General features: G+C 36.8%; 1 protein-coding gene across 21 annotated transcripts in view; it reads left to right on the top strand.

The window, feature by feature from the left end:
- Nucleotides 1-18,263, top strand: part of CDC14B (cell division cycle 14B) — a 128,301-nt gene that overhangs the window by 64,391 nt on the left and 45,647 nt on the right. For 17 of the 21 annotated variants that reach the window (XM_024995741.2, XM_024995730.2, XM_024995737.2 and 14 more), the window contains 3 exons: nucleotides 7,327-7,417; nucleotides 7,969-8,044; nucleotides 10,117-10,209. In XM_024995741.2, the coding sequence (XP_024851509.1) occupies nucleotides 7,327-7,417; nucleotides 7,969-8,044; nucleotides 10,117-10,209 (260 nt within the window). Of the gene's footprint in view, nucleotides 1-5,784; nucleotides 6,009-7,326; nucleotides 7,418-7,968; nucleotides 8,045-10,116; nucleotides 10,210-18,263 lie in introns of those variants that run through there. The other 4 variants (XM_024995740.2, XM_005210405.5, XM_059889100.1 and 1 more) reach the window with 1 other exon arrangement.

The raw sequence follows: 18,263 nt of genomic DNA, 5'->3' as shown, positions 1-18,263 counted from the left end.
TTTGCTGACTGTATAAAGCTTCTCCATCTTCAGCTGCAAAGACTGTAATCTATCTGATTTCGGTACTGACTATCTGGTGATGTCCATAAGTAGAGTCTTTGCTGGTGTTATTGGAAGGGAATGTTTGCTATGACCAGTGTGTTCTCTTGGCAAAACTTTGTTAGAATTTGCCCTACTTCATTCTGTACTCCAAGACGAAACTTGCCTATTATTCCAGGTATCTCTTGACTTCCTAGTTTTGCATTCCAGTCCCCCATGATGAAAAGGACATCTTTTCTTAGTGTTAGTTCTATGAGGTCTTGTAGGTCTTCATAGAATTGTTCAGCTTCAGCTTCTTCAGCATTAGTGGTTGGGGCATAAACTCAGATTACTGTGATGTTGAATGGTTTGCCTTAGAAATGAAATGAGATCATTCTGTCATTTTTGAGATTGCAACTAAGTACTGCATTTTGGACTTTTTTTATTGACTATGAGGGCTACTCCATTTCTTCTAAGGGATTATTGCCCAGAGTAGTACATATAGTGGTCATCTGAATTAAATATTCCCATCCTTATCCATTTTAGTTCACTGATTCCTAAAATCTCAATGTTCACTCTTGCCATCTCCTGTATGACCGGTTTACCTTGATTCATGAATCAAACAGTACATACAGCCAATTGTCACTACAGCATGTGTTGAGCATTCTTACTTTTACCATGGCTTCTCAGGCAGTACAGTGCTAAAGAATCTGCCTGCCAATGCAAGATACTTGGGTTTGATCCCTGGGGTGGGAAGATCCGCTGGAGTAGGAAATGGCAACCCACTGTAGTATTCTTGCCTGGAAAACTCCATGGACAGAGGAGACAGGCCACAGTCCATGGGGTCCCAAAGAGTCAGACATGACTCAGTGACTGAGTGTACACACACTGTTACTATTGATCTTCAAAGCCACCTGTGTCATAAGTGAAGTTTCTATGTTTATGGGGTCTGTTACTGAGCTCTTATGTATAACAGATAGAGATCTAGTATATGTGTCAATTCTACACGGCTAAATTATTGCAAGTTTTAATATTTGGTAGGGCAAAGGCCCCTTTATGTTTGTTTTCGAATTGGTCTCAGTTCTTCTTGGCCTTATGGTCTTGTAGATTAATTTTAGGATCAGCTTGTTAAGTCTTATGAAAAGTTCTGTTGAGATTTTGATAAGAATGCATTTAGTTTGAATGAAATTACCATCTTTGTGATAGTGAATCTTCCCAATAAAAACCTGCTTTTATCTTTCCTATATTCATAAGTGACTATGCACTTATATTTTTTATTAGTTATTACAAGTAGTACACAGAAAAACTTTCTAAAAACTACTAATCATGTAAATCCAGAAAGTTTGCAAATGTTTATTTATTCTAATAGTTTGTCTACAGATTCTTTTGTATTTTCTAGGCAGACAGTCATGTATAAATAAGTACCGTTTTGTTTCTAAGTCTTCCCTCATTTCTTTTTATCTTGGCATCGGTGAGCACTTCCAGTTATTACATTATTAAACAGAAGTCATGGTAGTAGAAATTTTCATCTTGGTTTTCATTTTAGGGAGATACTTATGAAGTTAAGGCATGAATTGCGGTATTTCCCCAAGGTATCTGGAAGATAACTTTGATCAGTTTAAAAATATTCTCTTTTAGTCTCATTGTATAAAGTATTAATTTGGAATGAGTTGATTTTAATTACTTCTTCTGTGGGTTTCTTCCATAATCTAGTCATGATGTGTTGGACTTTTTAATGTTGAGCCACTGGTAAGATTAAATTTAATATGCTATTGGCTATTTGTATTTCTTTTCTTAATTGTTTATAGCCTTTATAGAATTTTATTTTCTATTGGGTTTTTATATTGTTTTACAGATTTTATCATTGTGATGATTATTATATATTTTCTGCAAGTTTCTGGTTTTTTTTTCTTTATACCTTGAGTTTTGTGTCATGCTTAAAAGTCCCATTTAAATTATAAAATTAGTTGGTATAATTTTTTATAGTTATCTGACAGCTTTTAAAAACTTACTTCATTTGGTCTTTGTTTTATACGTCAGATTGGTACCTTGTTTTCTTTTCATACTTACAGACATTTGTCCATTACTGAGTAAGGCCTTCTTTGTGACTGATTTTTCTCATATACTAGGTTTTCATATTTGCCTGGGTTCACGTTTCTATGTTGCTGTGCTAAAATCTTACTGTTTTAATTATTCTTGCTTTATATTAAGGCAAGTCTCTGAGGCAGGAGTTTAAAATTTTCAGGCTTCAGGCAAAAAGCCTGTGTTAAGATCTTGATTCTGTTACTTTACAAGTTTGTGACTTTGCTCAGGTTAGTTATTTTGCTTCTTTAGGTTAGGTTTCCTTTCCTGAAAAATACTGATAGTAGTAGTAGCATTTGCTTTATATTAATGAGCTTATCAATGTAATACCTGGCACTAAACTCTCAATAATTGTTAGTTGCCATTGTTTTATGAACATTTCTTCCTATGCTCCTCTTGGTTACTCCTCATCTCGAGGAACAAGGGACTAATGACAGATGTGAGTGATGGCTATTAGCCCTCTCTGAGGGACAGTCACTGTTCAGGTGGAGCCTGTTCTTTCTTATTCCCAGGAGATGTGAATTCTCCCTTCTGCTTCTCTGACAGTGAGCTCACTGAGGGCAGACTTCACTACCCCATAGGGAAGACTTGCACTCTCCAGTCCCTCTGCCAGGACTTGTGAAGTCAGTCCGGTTCCAGGGGGAAAACAGAATGGGTGGGAAGCTTATTGTATTTAGAGTTCTTTTCATCATTTCTACTAAAAAGTAGATACTGTGTTATCATTGCCACCTGACTACTACATATATTTCTCAATTGGTTTAGAATATAACTCTCTGTATTTTATGATTAACTGTGCTTCCCTGGTAGCTCAGACAGTAAAGAATCTGCCTGCAATGCAGGAGACCTGGGTTTGATCCCTGTATTGGGAAGATCTCCTGAAGAAGGGCATGGCTACCCAGTCCAGTATTCTTGCCTGGAGAATTCCACGGACTGAGGAGACTGGTGGGCTACAGTCCACGGGGTCGCAAAGAGTCAGACATGACTGAGCGACTAACACTTTTCATCCCAATAGCTAGTTGTTATGTAGGAAAATATTATTAACTTAACAAATACTTACTAAAGGAAGAGGTAGTAAACTAGAGACCCATTACCCATATCAGAACTATAGACAAATTTGGCACAAGGATGGATTTTGAATGTTCTTGTCAATATTTAAAAACCATGAGATTTAATATACCTCTACTGTATCTTTTCTGTCAAAGAAGCAGGAGTGGTAACCATGTGACAGAGTGTAGGGCAAGACAGTTTACCACTTCAGTACTTCAGTTTTGTTTTTTGACTACAAACACATTAAAGGGAGGACACATGGGTTTACAATAGGATAGTAAGTTTAATCATGAACTTTTAATCAAAATGTTTTAAAGAGACCTATTTTCCAGCTCCAGTTTTCTAATAAAGAGCTCTCATCCCCGCACTCTGGCCTCTATTGTAGTTTATCACAATATGACTCTAGAATAACAATTTGAGAATATCTTGTGCACAGGTAATTGGACATAAGAAAATCAGTGATTCCTCCTCATCCTGTAATATATAAAATATTTCCTTTGGGAACTGAATTTCAGGTTTGGACTTGGAGGGAAAATCTCTCCCCATTTCTATGTAGCTCCTTCCGGTTTTATTTGGGTTTGTTAAAAGAAACTGGATTTCAAGAGATGGTAGCACTAACCAGTTCTGTTGTTTGTAAGTGTGCAAAGGATATTTTCTAGATTGTCTTATGCTGGAGAAGGAAATGGCACCCCACTCCAGTACTCTTGCCTGGAAAATCCCATGGACAGAGGAGCCTGGTAGGCTGCAGTCCATGGGGTCGCTAAGAGTCGGATACAACTGAGCGACTTCACTTTCACTTTTCACTTTCATGCACTGGAGAAGGAAATGGCAACCCACTCCAGTGTTCTTGCTTGGAGAATCCCAGGGACGGGGGAGCCTAGTGGGCTGCCCTCTATGGGGTCGCACAGTCGGACACGACTGAAGCGACTTAGCAGCAGCAGCAGCAGCATACTGTGTTTACTGAATGTTTTGTGTCTTAATGAAGTCAGCTTTGGAGGAACACTTTTAGCCAGCAAGTTCACTTTTCAAAAGCTTCATAATTTTGAATAGGTAATATATGCTACAAAATTCAAAAGTTACAAAAACAAATAAATCTTTTTTACCATAACTTCCCTAACTACAGATAGTTTCCCCCTATAAAGGCAAACACCAGGTTTTTTTGTGTTTCCTTCCAGAGATATGCAAGATTTCATATACAGTCATATACATATGTGTTTTAAATGTGTACCTATAAATCATCCAGCCTGTAAACACCTGTAAAGATGTCCCTCTTGGCAATCTTGCCAGTGTTTTCAGCCTTGGAAATTTCTGCCAAATTGCCTTTTGTTGCCCTTCATGGAGGTTGTCACAGTTTGCATTCTTACCCGCAGACCATGAGCGCCTGTTTCCCTACCTCACCAACACAGTGCTTATCAAATTCCTTCGATTTTTGCCAGTCTGAAGGAAAAGTAGTACCGTATAGTTTAAATTTTATTTTTATTATTTTGCCCTAAGATAAAATTGAAGTTGGGTGTGTTCTTGAGATGGATTTAAAATATTTTTCCAGTTTATGTCGTGAATTTGTATTTATTGCCATGAAGACTATTTTTAAAATGTTTATCAGTTTAACAGATTCTCGTAGCTTATATTTTCATTTAGAAAGATATTCTTCATTAAAAAATAATTCAGTGTTTTGTTTTTTACACATAAAAACATCTGGTCTGTCTGGAAGTTTAGAATAAGGTTAGGAGATAATGCAGGTTTACTTTTAAGGCAAAAATGTATATATTGTGATATATAACATGTCTATTCGATTGAGATGACAAAAGTGTAATTGTGGGAAAGAGTAGTTACTGTATTGCTTGTTCGTTTTAAGGGAGAGTCATTGCAAACATTTTTCACGGATTATTAAAGTAACTCTTTTCTGTAGGAATCCTAGAATACAGAAGGAAATAAAAATCCCCCATAATCCCACTACCATATTATATATAACAAAATTAGGACCGTATTCATACTGCAACTTACTTTTGTTTTCACTGGAGACTAACATAGGTTTAGAAAATTCTTAAATTGTCATTTAGCATCGCGTCAGAATTCCTGTTTTTCAACCATCCAAATACTTTTCTGAGGAGAAATCTAAGGCCTTTAAAGGAAGGAATGATAACCTCTGCTTCAGGCGTACCTTTAAATTTTGAACAGTTTTGAAAAGGCCCCTTTAAAAGGAGACACCAGCACTCAGGCGAGCCACTCAGCGAGTCTCCACCCCAGAGTGGAGGGAGCTCCAAGCCCGCGGGGTTGTCGAGGCCCCGACCTCTCCTGCGGCCTGCTGTAGCGTCCCCTGGTGGCGGCGGCGAAGACGGCCGAGCACAAGGAGGGGGTCAGATCCACTGGCAAGCCCTTCTCGTCCGAGAAATCCTTTTAATCGGTTTGGGAGCCGCTTTCTTAACCAGGCCCGCGTTTGCCTCTGTGACCTTCTGCTGCACCTCCCGACTTTGAGTAGAGACTTGCGGCGCTGGAGGGGCCTGGCGCTGCAGATGACCGACCGCCGAGTGGCCCCGAGGCGGGGCGAAACTCAGCCCGGGCGGCTGGGGCTGGTTTCCGCACCCGTCCCTCACCACCGCGTCTGGGGCGTTTGTGAAGTTTTGAACTTCCGGGGTTGGTTCTCCTGAGCTTGCGGTGGGGTGGCCGGCTGAGGGGCGTCGCTGTGCCGAGTGTTTGGGCGCGGCCCTTTAAACTTTTTTGCTTTTTAAACTTCGGGGGTGTGGTCGCGGCCCTCCTCTCCCCCGCCGCCCGGTACTTCCCCTCTGCCCCGCCTTCCAGATGCTGTGGAGTCATGAGCCGGGAGGGTGCAGGGACCCCTTTGGTGGCCGAGGTGATCAGAGGTGAGTGCGGAGGGTGCGCCTCTGGGACACCCCCTATTTAGAGGGCATCGGACAGTGCCCAGGGGTCGAGGAGCCCCCACTGCTGCTCAAGACGCGCCTGTAAACTTTGGGACCAGGGCCGAAGCTGTCTCACGGGCGTGGGTGGCCTCCCGGGACTCCTAGTGCTCAGATGTGGTCCTGCTTTGGGGGTGAATCCGCACTGACGTGTGCACTTGGGACCTTTGTGTCTTACACCGTGGCTCGTAGGCTCTCCACCTCGGAGCGAACTCCCTGGTCGCTGTGCATGGGGATCAAGGGTCATTTGTGGTTGGAAGGAGTAAGCTCCGTCATCTGTTTGAGTGTTTGTGGTTGCAAGACGTTTTAGTTGACGCATTCACAGGAAAAATATAGCAGTTGTGTGCACTGAATTGTAGGCAAAAATTGCTTAAATACTATTTGGGGAAAGGATGCCAGCTGGCATCTGTTGTTTCTTACTATTTTAAGGGTTGTACTTGATTTTGCCATAATTTGAATGTAAGTATTCTACTAGCACTACTATTAGTATTACTACTACTAGTTATTGTGGCATACTGCTTCCCCAAGGATTTTTGGGCAACTCTTTTTGGGGTGGGGTGGGAAAGGAAGGGTGGAGCCTCCTAGCATTCTTGCTAAACCTCACAACAGCCTAACTTCATTTATGCAATGCAGGTTCATCTCATACTCATCATACAGAAAACTTTCATTGCCTCTGTTATAATGGTAATTTGTCTGATTGTAAAAATCACTACAGAAGTAGTGGTTCCGGATCAAAAAAAGTGACCCCCAAGAACACTGGATAAACAGGATTTGTTTTGTTTTCTGTAGCCGTAAACATTAATTTTGAGGCAATTTTGAGAGCGTTGTCTTTCTGCTTAAAACATAGCTTCTTATTGAAATAACTTTTTAGGATGTCTTGAAAATATAGCGAAACATAGGGAGAATCATCAAGGCTGGTGGTCTAGCCGTGAAATGCCTGCTGCCTTGCTGAAATTTTTTAATCTAGAGTAGCTAACGTTTTGCAATGAGAGGTTCATCCAAAAATTGAGTCGTATCACTATGTGAAAAGTCGCTGACAGCTCTTGAAACTAATATTGAAGGCAACTTCTCCTTCTTAAAAATTGCTTATTTATTATTACCCACCAAAATAGAACATTTTGAAGTTACTCACTGATACCCTTACCATAGGTAAAACATGCATGGAAAAGGAATTTTTTTACTTCATCTGAAAAGAGTTGCATCATGATATATGAAACGTTCTTAATAATGTGAAGGAAGGAACATTACAATTTTTCCATTTCAGATCGCCTTTGTTTTGCCATTCTCTTCAGCAGACCAAAGAGTTCATCAAATGTACATTATTTCAGCATAGATAATGAACTTGAATATGAAAAGTAAGTATTGCTTTTTAAAAGATTGTTAGTAACTTTTTTTTATTGTGAAAAATCTAAAGGTATGTTTATAAAATTGGAACATTGCAAATCTGTTGATTGTTAGTTGCAGGATGCTGATTTTAATCCTTGGTCATAAAATAGATCCTTAGGAGGGGAAAAATCAAAAAGTGAAAGAATTCTCCTAAGTTTAACAATTTACATTTGAAATTCTAATAGCTTACAGTATAATGAAATATAAACTAGTATACTAAGTAAGATAATTTTGCCAGTGGAAAAATGTGTGGAAAAATAGCCTTTTTTATTTAGAAAGTATTTTCATGTATTATTTGAGGTTAGATTTAAAGGTGTTGTAGCACTTATCATGTTATTTAACAGTCATCTTTTTACCAAAGTATTTCTTCTATTAGTAAGGCAATAACGTTTAAGTTATATGACCTATAATAATTTGGTGTGTACTTTCTTGCTTTATTTTGATCTCATACCTACAAAAAGGCAGTTATATTCAGAGCATCTGGAACACACATACACATTTTTGTGTTTCATTTTTGCAGCTTCTACGCAGATTTTGGACCACTCAATCTAGCAATGGTTTACAGATACTGCTGCAAGATAAATAAGAAATTAAAGGTAAAGTACTTTTTACTGAGGTTTCACTTAAATAATCATGATTAGCCTGATCTTGTGGGAAGGAGGGGGAATCTATTTTTTAAAAGGCAATGTCATGTTTTTTCACTACAGTGGTGTTTGGGACATACATGTGGTTTATTGTTTTATGAAGTCATAGTATATCTGTTTTTCTAGAGTTTTGATGGAATGGTTTAAGTTTGGGTCATTTGATTCTGATTTGGATTGGTGATGTTTAGATACTTGAAAAGCCAAAGTGGAAGTTGTTAATAAAGTGAATCTCTTATTGTCTGAGTTAATAGAACTGAAACCTAACAAGAGAAGCTTTCCTTCCTTTGGTCATTGTTCTTTCTCCCTTCACTGTGGTAGGGAATGTTAGGAGACTAAGAGAAATCAGTTCATCTTACTTTATTGTATCTTGAATCTCTCATATTTTACTACTTGTGACTCTTTACTTGACCCTTTACACATATGATTAAGGAGTAGGGAAACAGGAGCAAACAGCATATATTTAAGAGTATCACTAAATTATAAGAGTGTATTGTTGGTTTGAACTTAGACCTTATTCATTTATTTTTTAAAAAACTTTGAATTATTAGTTATATAAAACAAAAAGTTTATATACTGCTAGCAATTCCAAGAGTCACTATAAATTCTCAAGTAGAAATACTGGATTTGGGGGCGGGTACTCTTTAAAAACAAGTTTATTCAGTTGATTATTTATTAGACTACTACACAGAAATAAAACTCATTGTCAACTAAAAATTATATTACATTGAAAATTAATTAGTGAGTAAGGCAGATATTTTCTCCCTTGAACATCAGACTTAAAATTACACATTAGAAATATTTGGCCATCCAAGGGATTGGGGGCAGGAGGAAAAGGGGACGACAGAGGATGAGATGGCTGGATGGCATCACCGACTCGATGGACTTGAGTTTGAGTGAACTCCGGGAGTTGGTGATGGACAGGGAGGCCTGGCGTGCTGCCATTCATGGGGTCGCAAAGAGTCGGACATGACTGAGTGGCTGAACTGAACTGAAGGACTTTTATCCTTTGGGTCAATGAAGATTATATTCATCCTTTTTTCAAAATTAAAAAATCATTAATATTCACTAGAACAACTTGTAGCGTATTGACCATCCAACCTGATTGAAACTTTGATTCCTGTTCAATTAATAGTGATAAAAAATGTGTTGAATTTATAGTAAGAGTGTCTTATGCTGCTTGAGGGCTGGTTGGGTTGTTGTTGTTTTTTTAAATCAACTTGTGTCTCTTACTCTGTGTAAACAACTAAAGGAAAATTCATCATGTACACGTTCATCATTGAAATACCCAAAACACTGGCTCACAGAAGTGAAGAAATACTGTGCTTATTCAGCTGAATATATCCTATTTCTTACCCTTAATTGAAACATTTCAACTCAAGTTAGTGAAGTACATGTAAAGAAGTACTAACAAATCATGTTGTTCCTTTGGTTTTACTTTCTATATCCTTTTTATTTTTAACTTAATCAAGAACAGAACATTCTAGCAACACCCCAGGAACAGCCCATTTTCTCTCTCCTGGTTATCTCTGTACCACCCTCCTCACTCCACTCCTCCCTACCCCATTCACTATCCTGATTTCTAACAGAGTGAATTATTTTACCTATTTTTGTACCCTTTTAATTTAAAGGTTTCAGAAATAGATTTTTTTAAAAATCAGACAATAGGGAAAGGAAAAACGATCTCTTTTACTACCTTTTCCAGCTTTTATGTATTCTTTCAGAGATAGTCTATACTTTCAAAGTGTATCTGTGTGTATCTCCTCCTTTTAAAAAAATTGAAGTGTGGTTGATTTATGATATATTAATTTCAGGTGTCTCCTCTCCCACTCTTCAATTATACATTTGTTCTATTCCAAGAGTATGTCTTTTATGGGAATGTACATAGTATTTTTGAGTATCAATTTAAAAAGTCTTTCTGAATGCTTCAACATTGTGAGATCCAGAATTTATTTTAATCACAAAATAAAGTTTTTGAAAACTTGAAATTAGAAAGGAAATACTAGCAACTGTTTATCTTTATGCAGTCCATTACAATGATGAGGAAGAAAATTATACATTTTACTGGCCCTGATCAGAGAAAACAAGCAAATGCTGCTTTCCTTGTTGGATGTTATATGGTAAGTATTTAACTACTTTTCTAATATTTTAGTGAAATCATGTACAACAGTGGTATTTGTAGTTGGCGTTTTGATATTACTTTTTTCTAAGAGATCTTGATTTCTTGCCGGAAAGAATATCTTTTGCTTTATAAAAATTGACCAAGTGGGAAAGTCTATGGAGAGGATAAGGGGTATATGGGAGATGTCTGTAACTTCTACTCAGTTTTGCTGTTCTGAACCTGAAACTGCTTTTTTTTAAAGTCTATTTTTTAAAAAAGATCAACTACCATGAATACCTTTTTAAGTGTTATGGCACTTAAATTTAGAAAATAATGACCCAAAGCTGTGTTTCTATTAAGTCATGATACATGTAGTAAAGTTATGAAAGTAGAGTCAAGATTTCAATTGATTTATAAAAACAAAACCAAAATACATAAAAAGTGTATCACATGTGGTTAGAGTTCTTTATAATTTGAGTACAGGCAATATTTCCCCAACTGAGGTATGATTCTGAACATGTCAAAGCATATAGCAGGACATGGCATGTCAATATTGTAGGAAAATGGGTAACATACTGTGTAGATTATACACAGCATTGAGTGGGTGGTCTGTTTAGGTCATTGGAAGACTATTTTGGCATAGCCAGTATTTCATGACTTACGAATTTCATTTATGTGTAAATGTCATGGAAAGTATTTGGTTATTTAGAGTCAGGTTTTGTGTAGTACTTTCATTCATCTCTAGGAGTACCTAAGTAACAGATTTTCCTAAATAAGCCAAGAGGTCCTTCTTGCAGTGGTGGTCTTCATGTTTTTGGCGGTGTGGAACCTAGCTGCTCTACCAAGTGGGGGAAAATATCGAGTAGTTATTCTAGATAAAAAAAGGGTTGGTGCTGGAGTTCTTGGGGTAAGTTGTTTCTTCCCCCAGGTTGCTTCTGTCATGCTTTCACTTAAAACTGTTTTTCTGACATGTAGTTTGAAAATTTGGAATTTACAGTGATTAGACCAAAAAGTTCATGGTACTTGGTGAAATTGCACCTCAAAATAGTTGGATAGTTTTCTTTTCTATGTTTATGGTGGGGGTTTGTGTTTGTTTATGTTCACAAAAGTAATCGAGAGAAGTGATTCTGAGATAACTAAGTTTTATTATCATCTCTGAATGTATGAAACACAGACTTTAGATTATGTTTCTTAAAATTTGTTTTTTTTTTTTTCAAGCTTACCCAGATAAGGACTTATACTTTTTGGCTTTTGTCATCTTCCCTGATGTTTATTGTACTTAGCAGCAAAACTCCTGAGGGGGCAGTGCTGGTAGGAGGCTATGCAGGATCCCAAGAGAAAGAGAATGAAGAAGGTAGCTGCTTTAAGTGGGATATTTGGTCCCATTACTTGGCTAGTCAATGGGGAGAGGAGCACCACAGATTAAACTGTGATAACTTTCCAGGAAAAAGGACACAGCCAGAATTCTTGGTGTTCATAAAGTATTAAAGGGAACCCTGAAGAAATGGCTTTTGATGTAACAGTAAAAGTCTTTCTTGCCCAGGAGAAAAATCTGGAATGGCTGAAGTTGTTTCATTTAAGAGAATGTTCTCCTGAGCAGAACACACAGCACTCTCCTGAACTACTTTGGGGTCAGTCCATTGTCTCTCTCTGGTCAAATGAGATGATCTCTAAAATGGTGGGATCTTGAGTAGCCAGATATGATGACTTCAGTGTGAAAGAATCCCTTAGAGGGTAGCTGTGGGTATGGTGGGAACCAAGGGTTGTCTTAGAAATAAAACACTTGATAATTTTATAAATAAGAAATCTCTCGTCTTAAATTTTTTGGTTTTTTTTTTTTTTTTTTTAAGGTAGTGAAAAAACTCAATACCCATTGGCATATTGATTGAAAATGTGTTGGCATACTGGTTCCCAGTTTGGTGTTAGCCTTTTGACTTTGTTTATGGTTGTATTTTGGCATGTAAAAGTGTATTTTTCTACAGCTAATATGTTTTAGATTTAGAAATCCTTCCAGGGTTTTAGACTCCCAGGTTAGCACTGATTTGACTGGTTAGGAAAGTGCCAGGTAAACAATTACACTTGAGTTCATTCCTCTGTTCAGTTAGAAGCCAGCTTGGCAGGAGGTTTATGGCTCTTGGCTGTAGCAAATGGCTTTGTAGCCATGACTGGCTCGTTCAAGTAGGAGATTGGGGCTATAACGATGCTAGGTGGGGAAACAGGAGAAAAACTTCTAAGAAAAGGAGATTTATTAATAGTAGCAAAGGAGTGTCAATACATAAGTGTGTATACCCCAAGTACGTAAGTAAGTAAGTGGTATAGGTTTGATCTGATTGAAGACTATGGAGTTCTCCAATTAAAGATTTACAGAGATGCATGAAAATTCCTTAAAAATTGACCTTCAGGTCTGATGACCTTTTCCTGAAGTTGTTTGAGGAATTTTGGAGATAATAAGGCTTTTTAATGATTGACTTAGAGGGTGGTGTAGTAACATTAAAGCAAAAAGTCTGGAGGAAGTACAGTCAGGAAGAAGTATTCCAAATGGACTGAATCTGTTTAAAAGGACTGACTGTCTTTTTATTAAACTCTGGGCCTCTGAAAGGAACTATTCTCCCTTCATCCTTGTATACGCAAAAGGACCTAATAGAGGGTGTGAAGAGAGTGAAAGGATAAAGTTAGTAATTCTGTTTATTTTTTACCCTAACAACAGAAGCAGTTAGGCCTTACAAATACTTAAAATACTCAAATACTTAAAATAGGATTGACATGTCTGTATATTTAGTCCTTTTGTCAGATGGTCGGGCACCATGTGTGGTGTAAGAAATAAGAGCAGCTTGACTTTTCAATGTGTTTCTAACTATTAAGTTTATGTGGTCTGGTAAACAGATTTGCCAGTTATCTGAAATATTAGATTCTTGGATAACAAATTAGGGTAAAACTAAAAATCTTTTTGTATCACTCACAATAAAAGAGTTGAGGGACATAAAAGATAACTGAGTTTTGTGTGTGGTTTTTTGTTTTGTTTTTTTTTGAGAAAAGGATAATTTAATCCTAGCATTTTACAAAATGATAAGTTTGCTGCCATGTTGTGATAAGTCAGTGGCTGTTTCCTAGCCCGATTTTGGGGTGGTGGTACTTTAACCTGTCATTTCAAGTAAGGATGAAATTCTAAGTGGAAAAGTAAATGCTTTTCAAAACAAATTCACTTTTGTGAGGGCATTTCGAAAATCAAAGTTTGAAACTTTGTCATTTTGTTATAAAAAATGTGTACAAAACCATATTCAGACCCTTGAGAAACTTAGAAAAATTTCTTTTAAAAGATACTTTTATCTTTATAGAAGCAGCGTATGTTCACCAGTATAATTTTATCACATGACTTTTCTTAGTCAGTGATCTGTTCTTTCATTTCAGTACATGTTCCATCATCTGTATACCCAGATTATATTTGTATTTCTCAATTAATCCAAAGTGTCTACACCAATATCTAATTCAGGACCATATATTGCTATGGTTGTTGTGTATTTAAATCTCTCTCACACATGGTCCTTTTTAGCTAACATTGATTTTTTTTTTTTTTTTTAAGAAACCAGACCTAGTTTCTTGTAGAAAGTTCCACCTTTTGAATTTCTCTGGTTTCTTCTTTGTGGTTTTTTGTTGTTGTTGTTGTTCTTTTTTTTTTTTTTTTTTCTTTGTGGTATTTTTTAAACTTGTTTCTCCATTATTTGCATTTCTTGCGAACTGAAAGTTGTATCAACAGGTTTGCCTTAGTACTATATGTTGTATCAATCAGAAAACATAGAATACCTACATTACCATTAGTGATGCTAAAAATGGCCACTGGATTAAATGCTAACCATCAAATCTCTTCAATACATTGTTTCGTCCTTATGATTTAAGCATTCTGTGGGGGGTGATTTTGGAACTGTTTGTATATTCAGTTCCCTATCAACCATGCGTCTTACTGTTTTAAACAATCAAATATGCTTGATTGAATCAATCATTTTACTAGGGTATCAGTATAACATTTTTTAAATTATTCATTCTTCTTTCACTTATTAGCTGTCTTACTTTTATGGGAATTAAGCTTTCCCTCATTCAGTTGGGACTCTTTGGTTACCCTGAAACCAATTTTCTTACCGAGAAGGCAGAATGAATAGCCAGTTCCCTTTAATAACCAGTTTTTGAAGTAAAGTATTACATTAATAGCCACAAAACAAAATTTTAAAACCAGCTTTAACAAGATTTCAATAGGTTTTTAACTCATTTGCTAAATATTTGAAAAATGTGCAGCACTATTCTAGCATCTATCGATTAGCATTTAGGAAATTAGAAATTTACTAACCAAATGTACGTCATTGCTGAACGGGATGAAAAAACGAGTGTAATCATTCCTGCACTTGCATTTACATATCATGGTAAATGATGTATAATGATATATTAAAGGGATTTGATTATTGTTGTTCAGTCACTAAATTGTGTCCAACTCTGTCACCCCATGGACTACAGCTCTCCAGGCTTCCCTGTTCTTCACCAACTCTGAGTCTGCTCAAACTCATATCTGTTGAGTTGGTGATGCCATCTAACTCACCCTCTATCTCCCCCTTCTCCTGCCCTCAATCTTTCCCAGCATCAGAGTCTTTTCCAGTGAGTCGGCTCTTCGCATCAGGTGGCCAAAGGATTGGAGCTTCAGCTTCAGTACCAGTCCTCCAGTGAATATTCAGGGTTGATTTCCTTTAGGATTGACTGGTTTGATCTCCTTGCTGTCCAAGGGACTCTCAAGAGTCTTCTCCAGCACAGCAGTTCGAAAGCATCAATTCTTTAGTGCTTGGCCCTCTTATGGTCCAACTGTCACATCTGTCTGTACATGACTACTGAAAAAAAACCATAGGTTTGACTATACGGACGTTTGTTGGCAAAGTGGATACGCTAAGTTTGTCATAGCTTTTCTTCCAAGGAGCAAGTGTCTTTTAATATCATGGCTGCAGTCACCGTCTGCAGTGATTTTGGAACCCAGGAAAACAAAGTTTGTCACTGTTTCCATTTTTTCCCATTTTGGATGCCATGATCTTACTTTTTTGAATGTTGAATTTTAAGCCAGCTTTTTCATTCTCCTCTTTCACCTACATCAAGAGGCTCTTTAGGGATTTGATGGTTAGCACCTAATCCAGTGGCCATTTTTAGCACCAATAGTGGTAATTTAGGTAGTCTCTTTTCTGATGTGATACAATGTATACTAATGCACAAGCCTATTGATACAACTTCCAGTTCACAAGAAATACAAAGAATGGAGAAACGAATTTTAAAGACTATCTTTTTCAGTTACCACAGCGATTAAAATCAAGAACTGAAATAGCTGAACTTGCACCTAGGCTTTTAAATCAAGATTTTAAAAAATTGAAGTACATCAATCGCATTAAAATCTATTAATATTTTAGTGAACACAATTTTTAACATAATTACAGTATATAATGATTCATTTTAGAAATGTCACCTTTTCTATTTAGTTTCTTATGTGCATACTTTATAGTAATAGTGGTATATTGTTACACTGGAAGGAATAAACATTAATTTCTAGTTGCAAACAGCTGTTTGGAAGAGGCCATTGTAAAGGGTTTAGGGATTTCATTTCAGAAGTTGAAGGATTTAGGTTCAAATTGAGCTAGCTTTTAATTTCAGTCTGGTAGACTATCTGGCACAAAGTAAGCATTTACTAAATGTAATTTTCTTTCTTTTTTTGGTTCTGCCTACCATTATTACACCTTAAATCTGCTTTTTATATTAAAAAACAAAAATGATGCCATTGTATTTTACTGGTTATCAGCTTTGGTTATATCTTACTGTCTCAACATTTATATTTTCCTGCACATATACAGTACTTAGCTCTTCCATAGGTTAAATGTACTTTTGAGAACTTGCCTGGGAAATTAACCTTTGTTTCTAACATTTTCTGTGGTTAAAGCATCCTGAGTGTAAAATAAATGACACAAGCAAACTGTTGGTACATAATTTGCAAGTTTGCCCTCTTGTAATGTTTAATAGATTACTTTGTAGAGCTAATTATGATAACATACGGATTCCCTGTTCAAAATGTCACTCTCTATTATTATATTTTTGTTTTAAGCAATTTTTAAGCCTTCAGAATGGTTTACTTGTAAACATTTATACCCAAAATTGTGATACTGATGAAATTCTAGGAATATATTAATTCAGCCATCTGTGAGTAGAATCCTAAATTTCACTGAATTTGAGATTGCTTCAACATTTGTAATAAGAGCTCAGGGGCTTAATTTGTTATTTAATGATGACCTTTTGAACCTGTCATCCATTTTTTCTTAATGATTTAATTATTTTGAACTCAGAAACTCTATGCTGGGTTAAGGTGGCTGCAAGGTGAAGGGATTAGACAAGAATTTAAAATAAGGCGAGCTGAGGGGAAAGTCTCTGGAACAGTGTGTGTGAATCCAGCTCAACAAACAGCAGTCTAGACAAGGTAACAGAGACTGGGAGACAGAACCAGCTGGGTCTGCCAAAGTGTTTGTAAACACCTATCTCTGGGCAAACACCCTTCCTGGGTATCTGTGAAAGGCAGGGCAAAGTTAGTGTGAGGCGCACCAGAGCCACAGAAGGGGGCCGGCGTGGCACTGTGGTGGAGGAAGCTGGCTGTGTCACCATCGTTCATCACAACTTTACTTCCCTTTTCACCTTGCTGAACCTAACTGATATTTCCGCTCTCTGTGAGACTTGCTAGGGGCTAGCATAGAGTCGGACACGACTGAAGTGACTTAGCAGCAGCAGCATTTATGATGTTTGCAAATCTGTGAGGCTTCTGTGGAATTTTGGACCCCCATTCTTGTTTTAGTACTTGTTTTACCCAGTTTCTTATCTATAAATAAGGATTAAGAGTATGACCCAGGGTAAGCAGTTAACACCAGAAGTTAAAAAGTAATAGCTTGCCAGCTTTAGGTAACCCACAGAGTATTTATAATTAGTAGTTTGTTTTTGCTGATGTTTAAAAATTAGGTGTTTTTATTTTAAAAATTCAGGATTTTTGCTTTGTCTCAAAAAAAAGTCCCTGCTACTCACATAGAATATATCCATTTACCCTTATAGCCAAGGCAAATTCCTACACATTCATTAGTTGTCTGGCCATGGTAGAGATGTGTTTGCTATGTCAAAGTTCCAGTTTCCTTTTATCTAAATTGAACATCATTATACCAACCTACTGTACATACAAATAAAAGTAATTTGAGAGATTAAAACCATTGAAATGTAAGGCCATCTGATTTTTTTTTTTTTTTTTTAGGGTGATTTGGGATTTTCTTTTTTTTAACTAGTATTTGTGCAGGAACTGTAACAGTGATTTTCTCTTATTTACTTTTTTAAAATCACATAAATTGCTTATCACAGATAATCTTTTCCTTGTTCAACTTTTTTATTCAGCAGTTGAATCTTTAAACTTGTTTCCAGTTTGCAATGATTTATGAAAATTGTATGTTAATCCGTATAATGATTTTTTAAAAGAAGATCAATCAAGTTCTTGGCATTGGAATGACTGTGTCATCTGGCTGATGTGGAAATAATTAAATACAAGAAACGTTGTGACATTTCTCCATGACGAATAATTGAAAATAGTTTACTGGTTTATTGGGCTGCCACATTTGTTGTTGGAATTTAAATACCCTTTGTTATGATTAACTCAGATGACTTGGTTTTTTAAACTCTGCCAAAGGCTTCTCTAACTATATAGATTAAACTTCAAAATGTTCTGTAGAAGAATAGAAATGAGAAGCACCTGTCTAAATGACTGCACTTTATTGTTTGAGACCTGAACTGTCATGATTAAAACTATAAATGATCAAGTTGTGATCTTTTTGTTTCAGTCCACTAATTTATCCATTGCTACTTGACCCTCTTCCAGTATTGAAACATAGATCAGCAATCCAAAATCAGAAGTTTTCACAGAGGCTGGTTTAGGTAGATGGTGATTTTTTAAATGGGGGCAGTGGAGGTCCTAGAAATGGCTGCAGTATTGTTCAGCAAAAAATAAAACAACCCAAAAAACCCCCACAGTATACA

The sequence above is a fragment of the Bos taurus genome, chromosome 8 (genome assembly GCF_002263795.3).
Source record: "Bos taurus isolate L1 Dominette 01449 registration number 42190680 breed Hereford chromosome 8, ARS-UCD2.0, whole genome shotgun sequence".
NCBI classification, from domain to species: Eukaryota; Metazoa; Chordata; class Mammalia; order Artiodactyla; family Bovidae; genus Bos; species Bos taurus.
The sequence above is the reverse complement of the archived record's forward strand: the minus strand, read 5'-3'. Positions and strand labels throughout refer to the sequence as shown.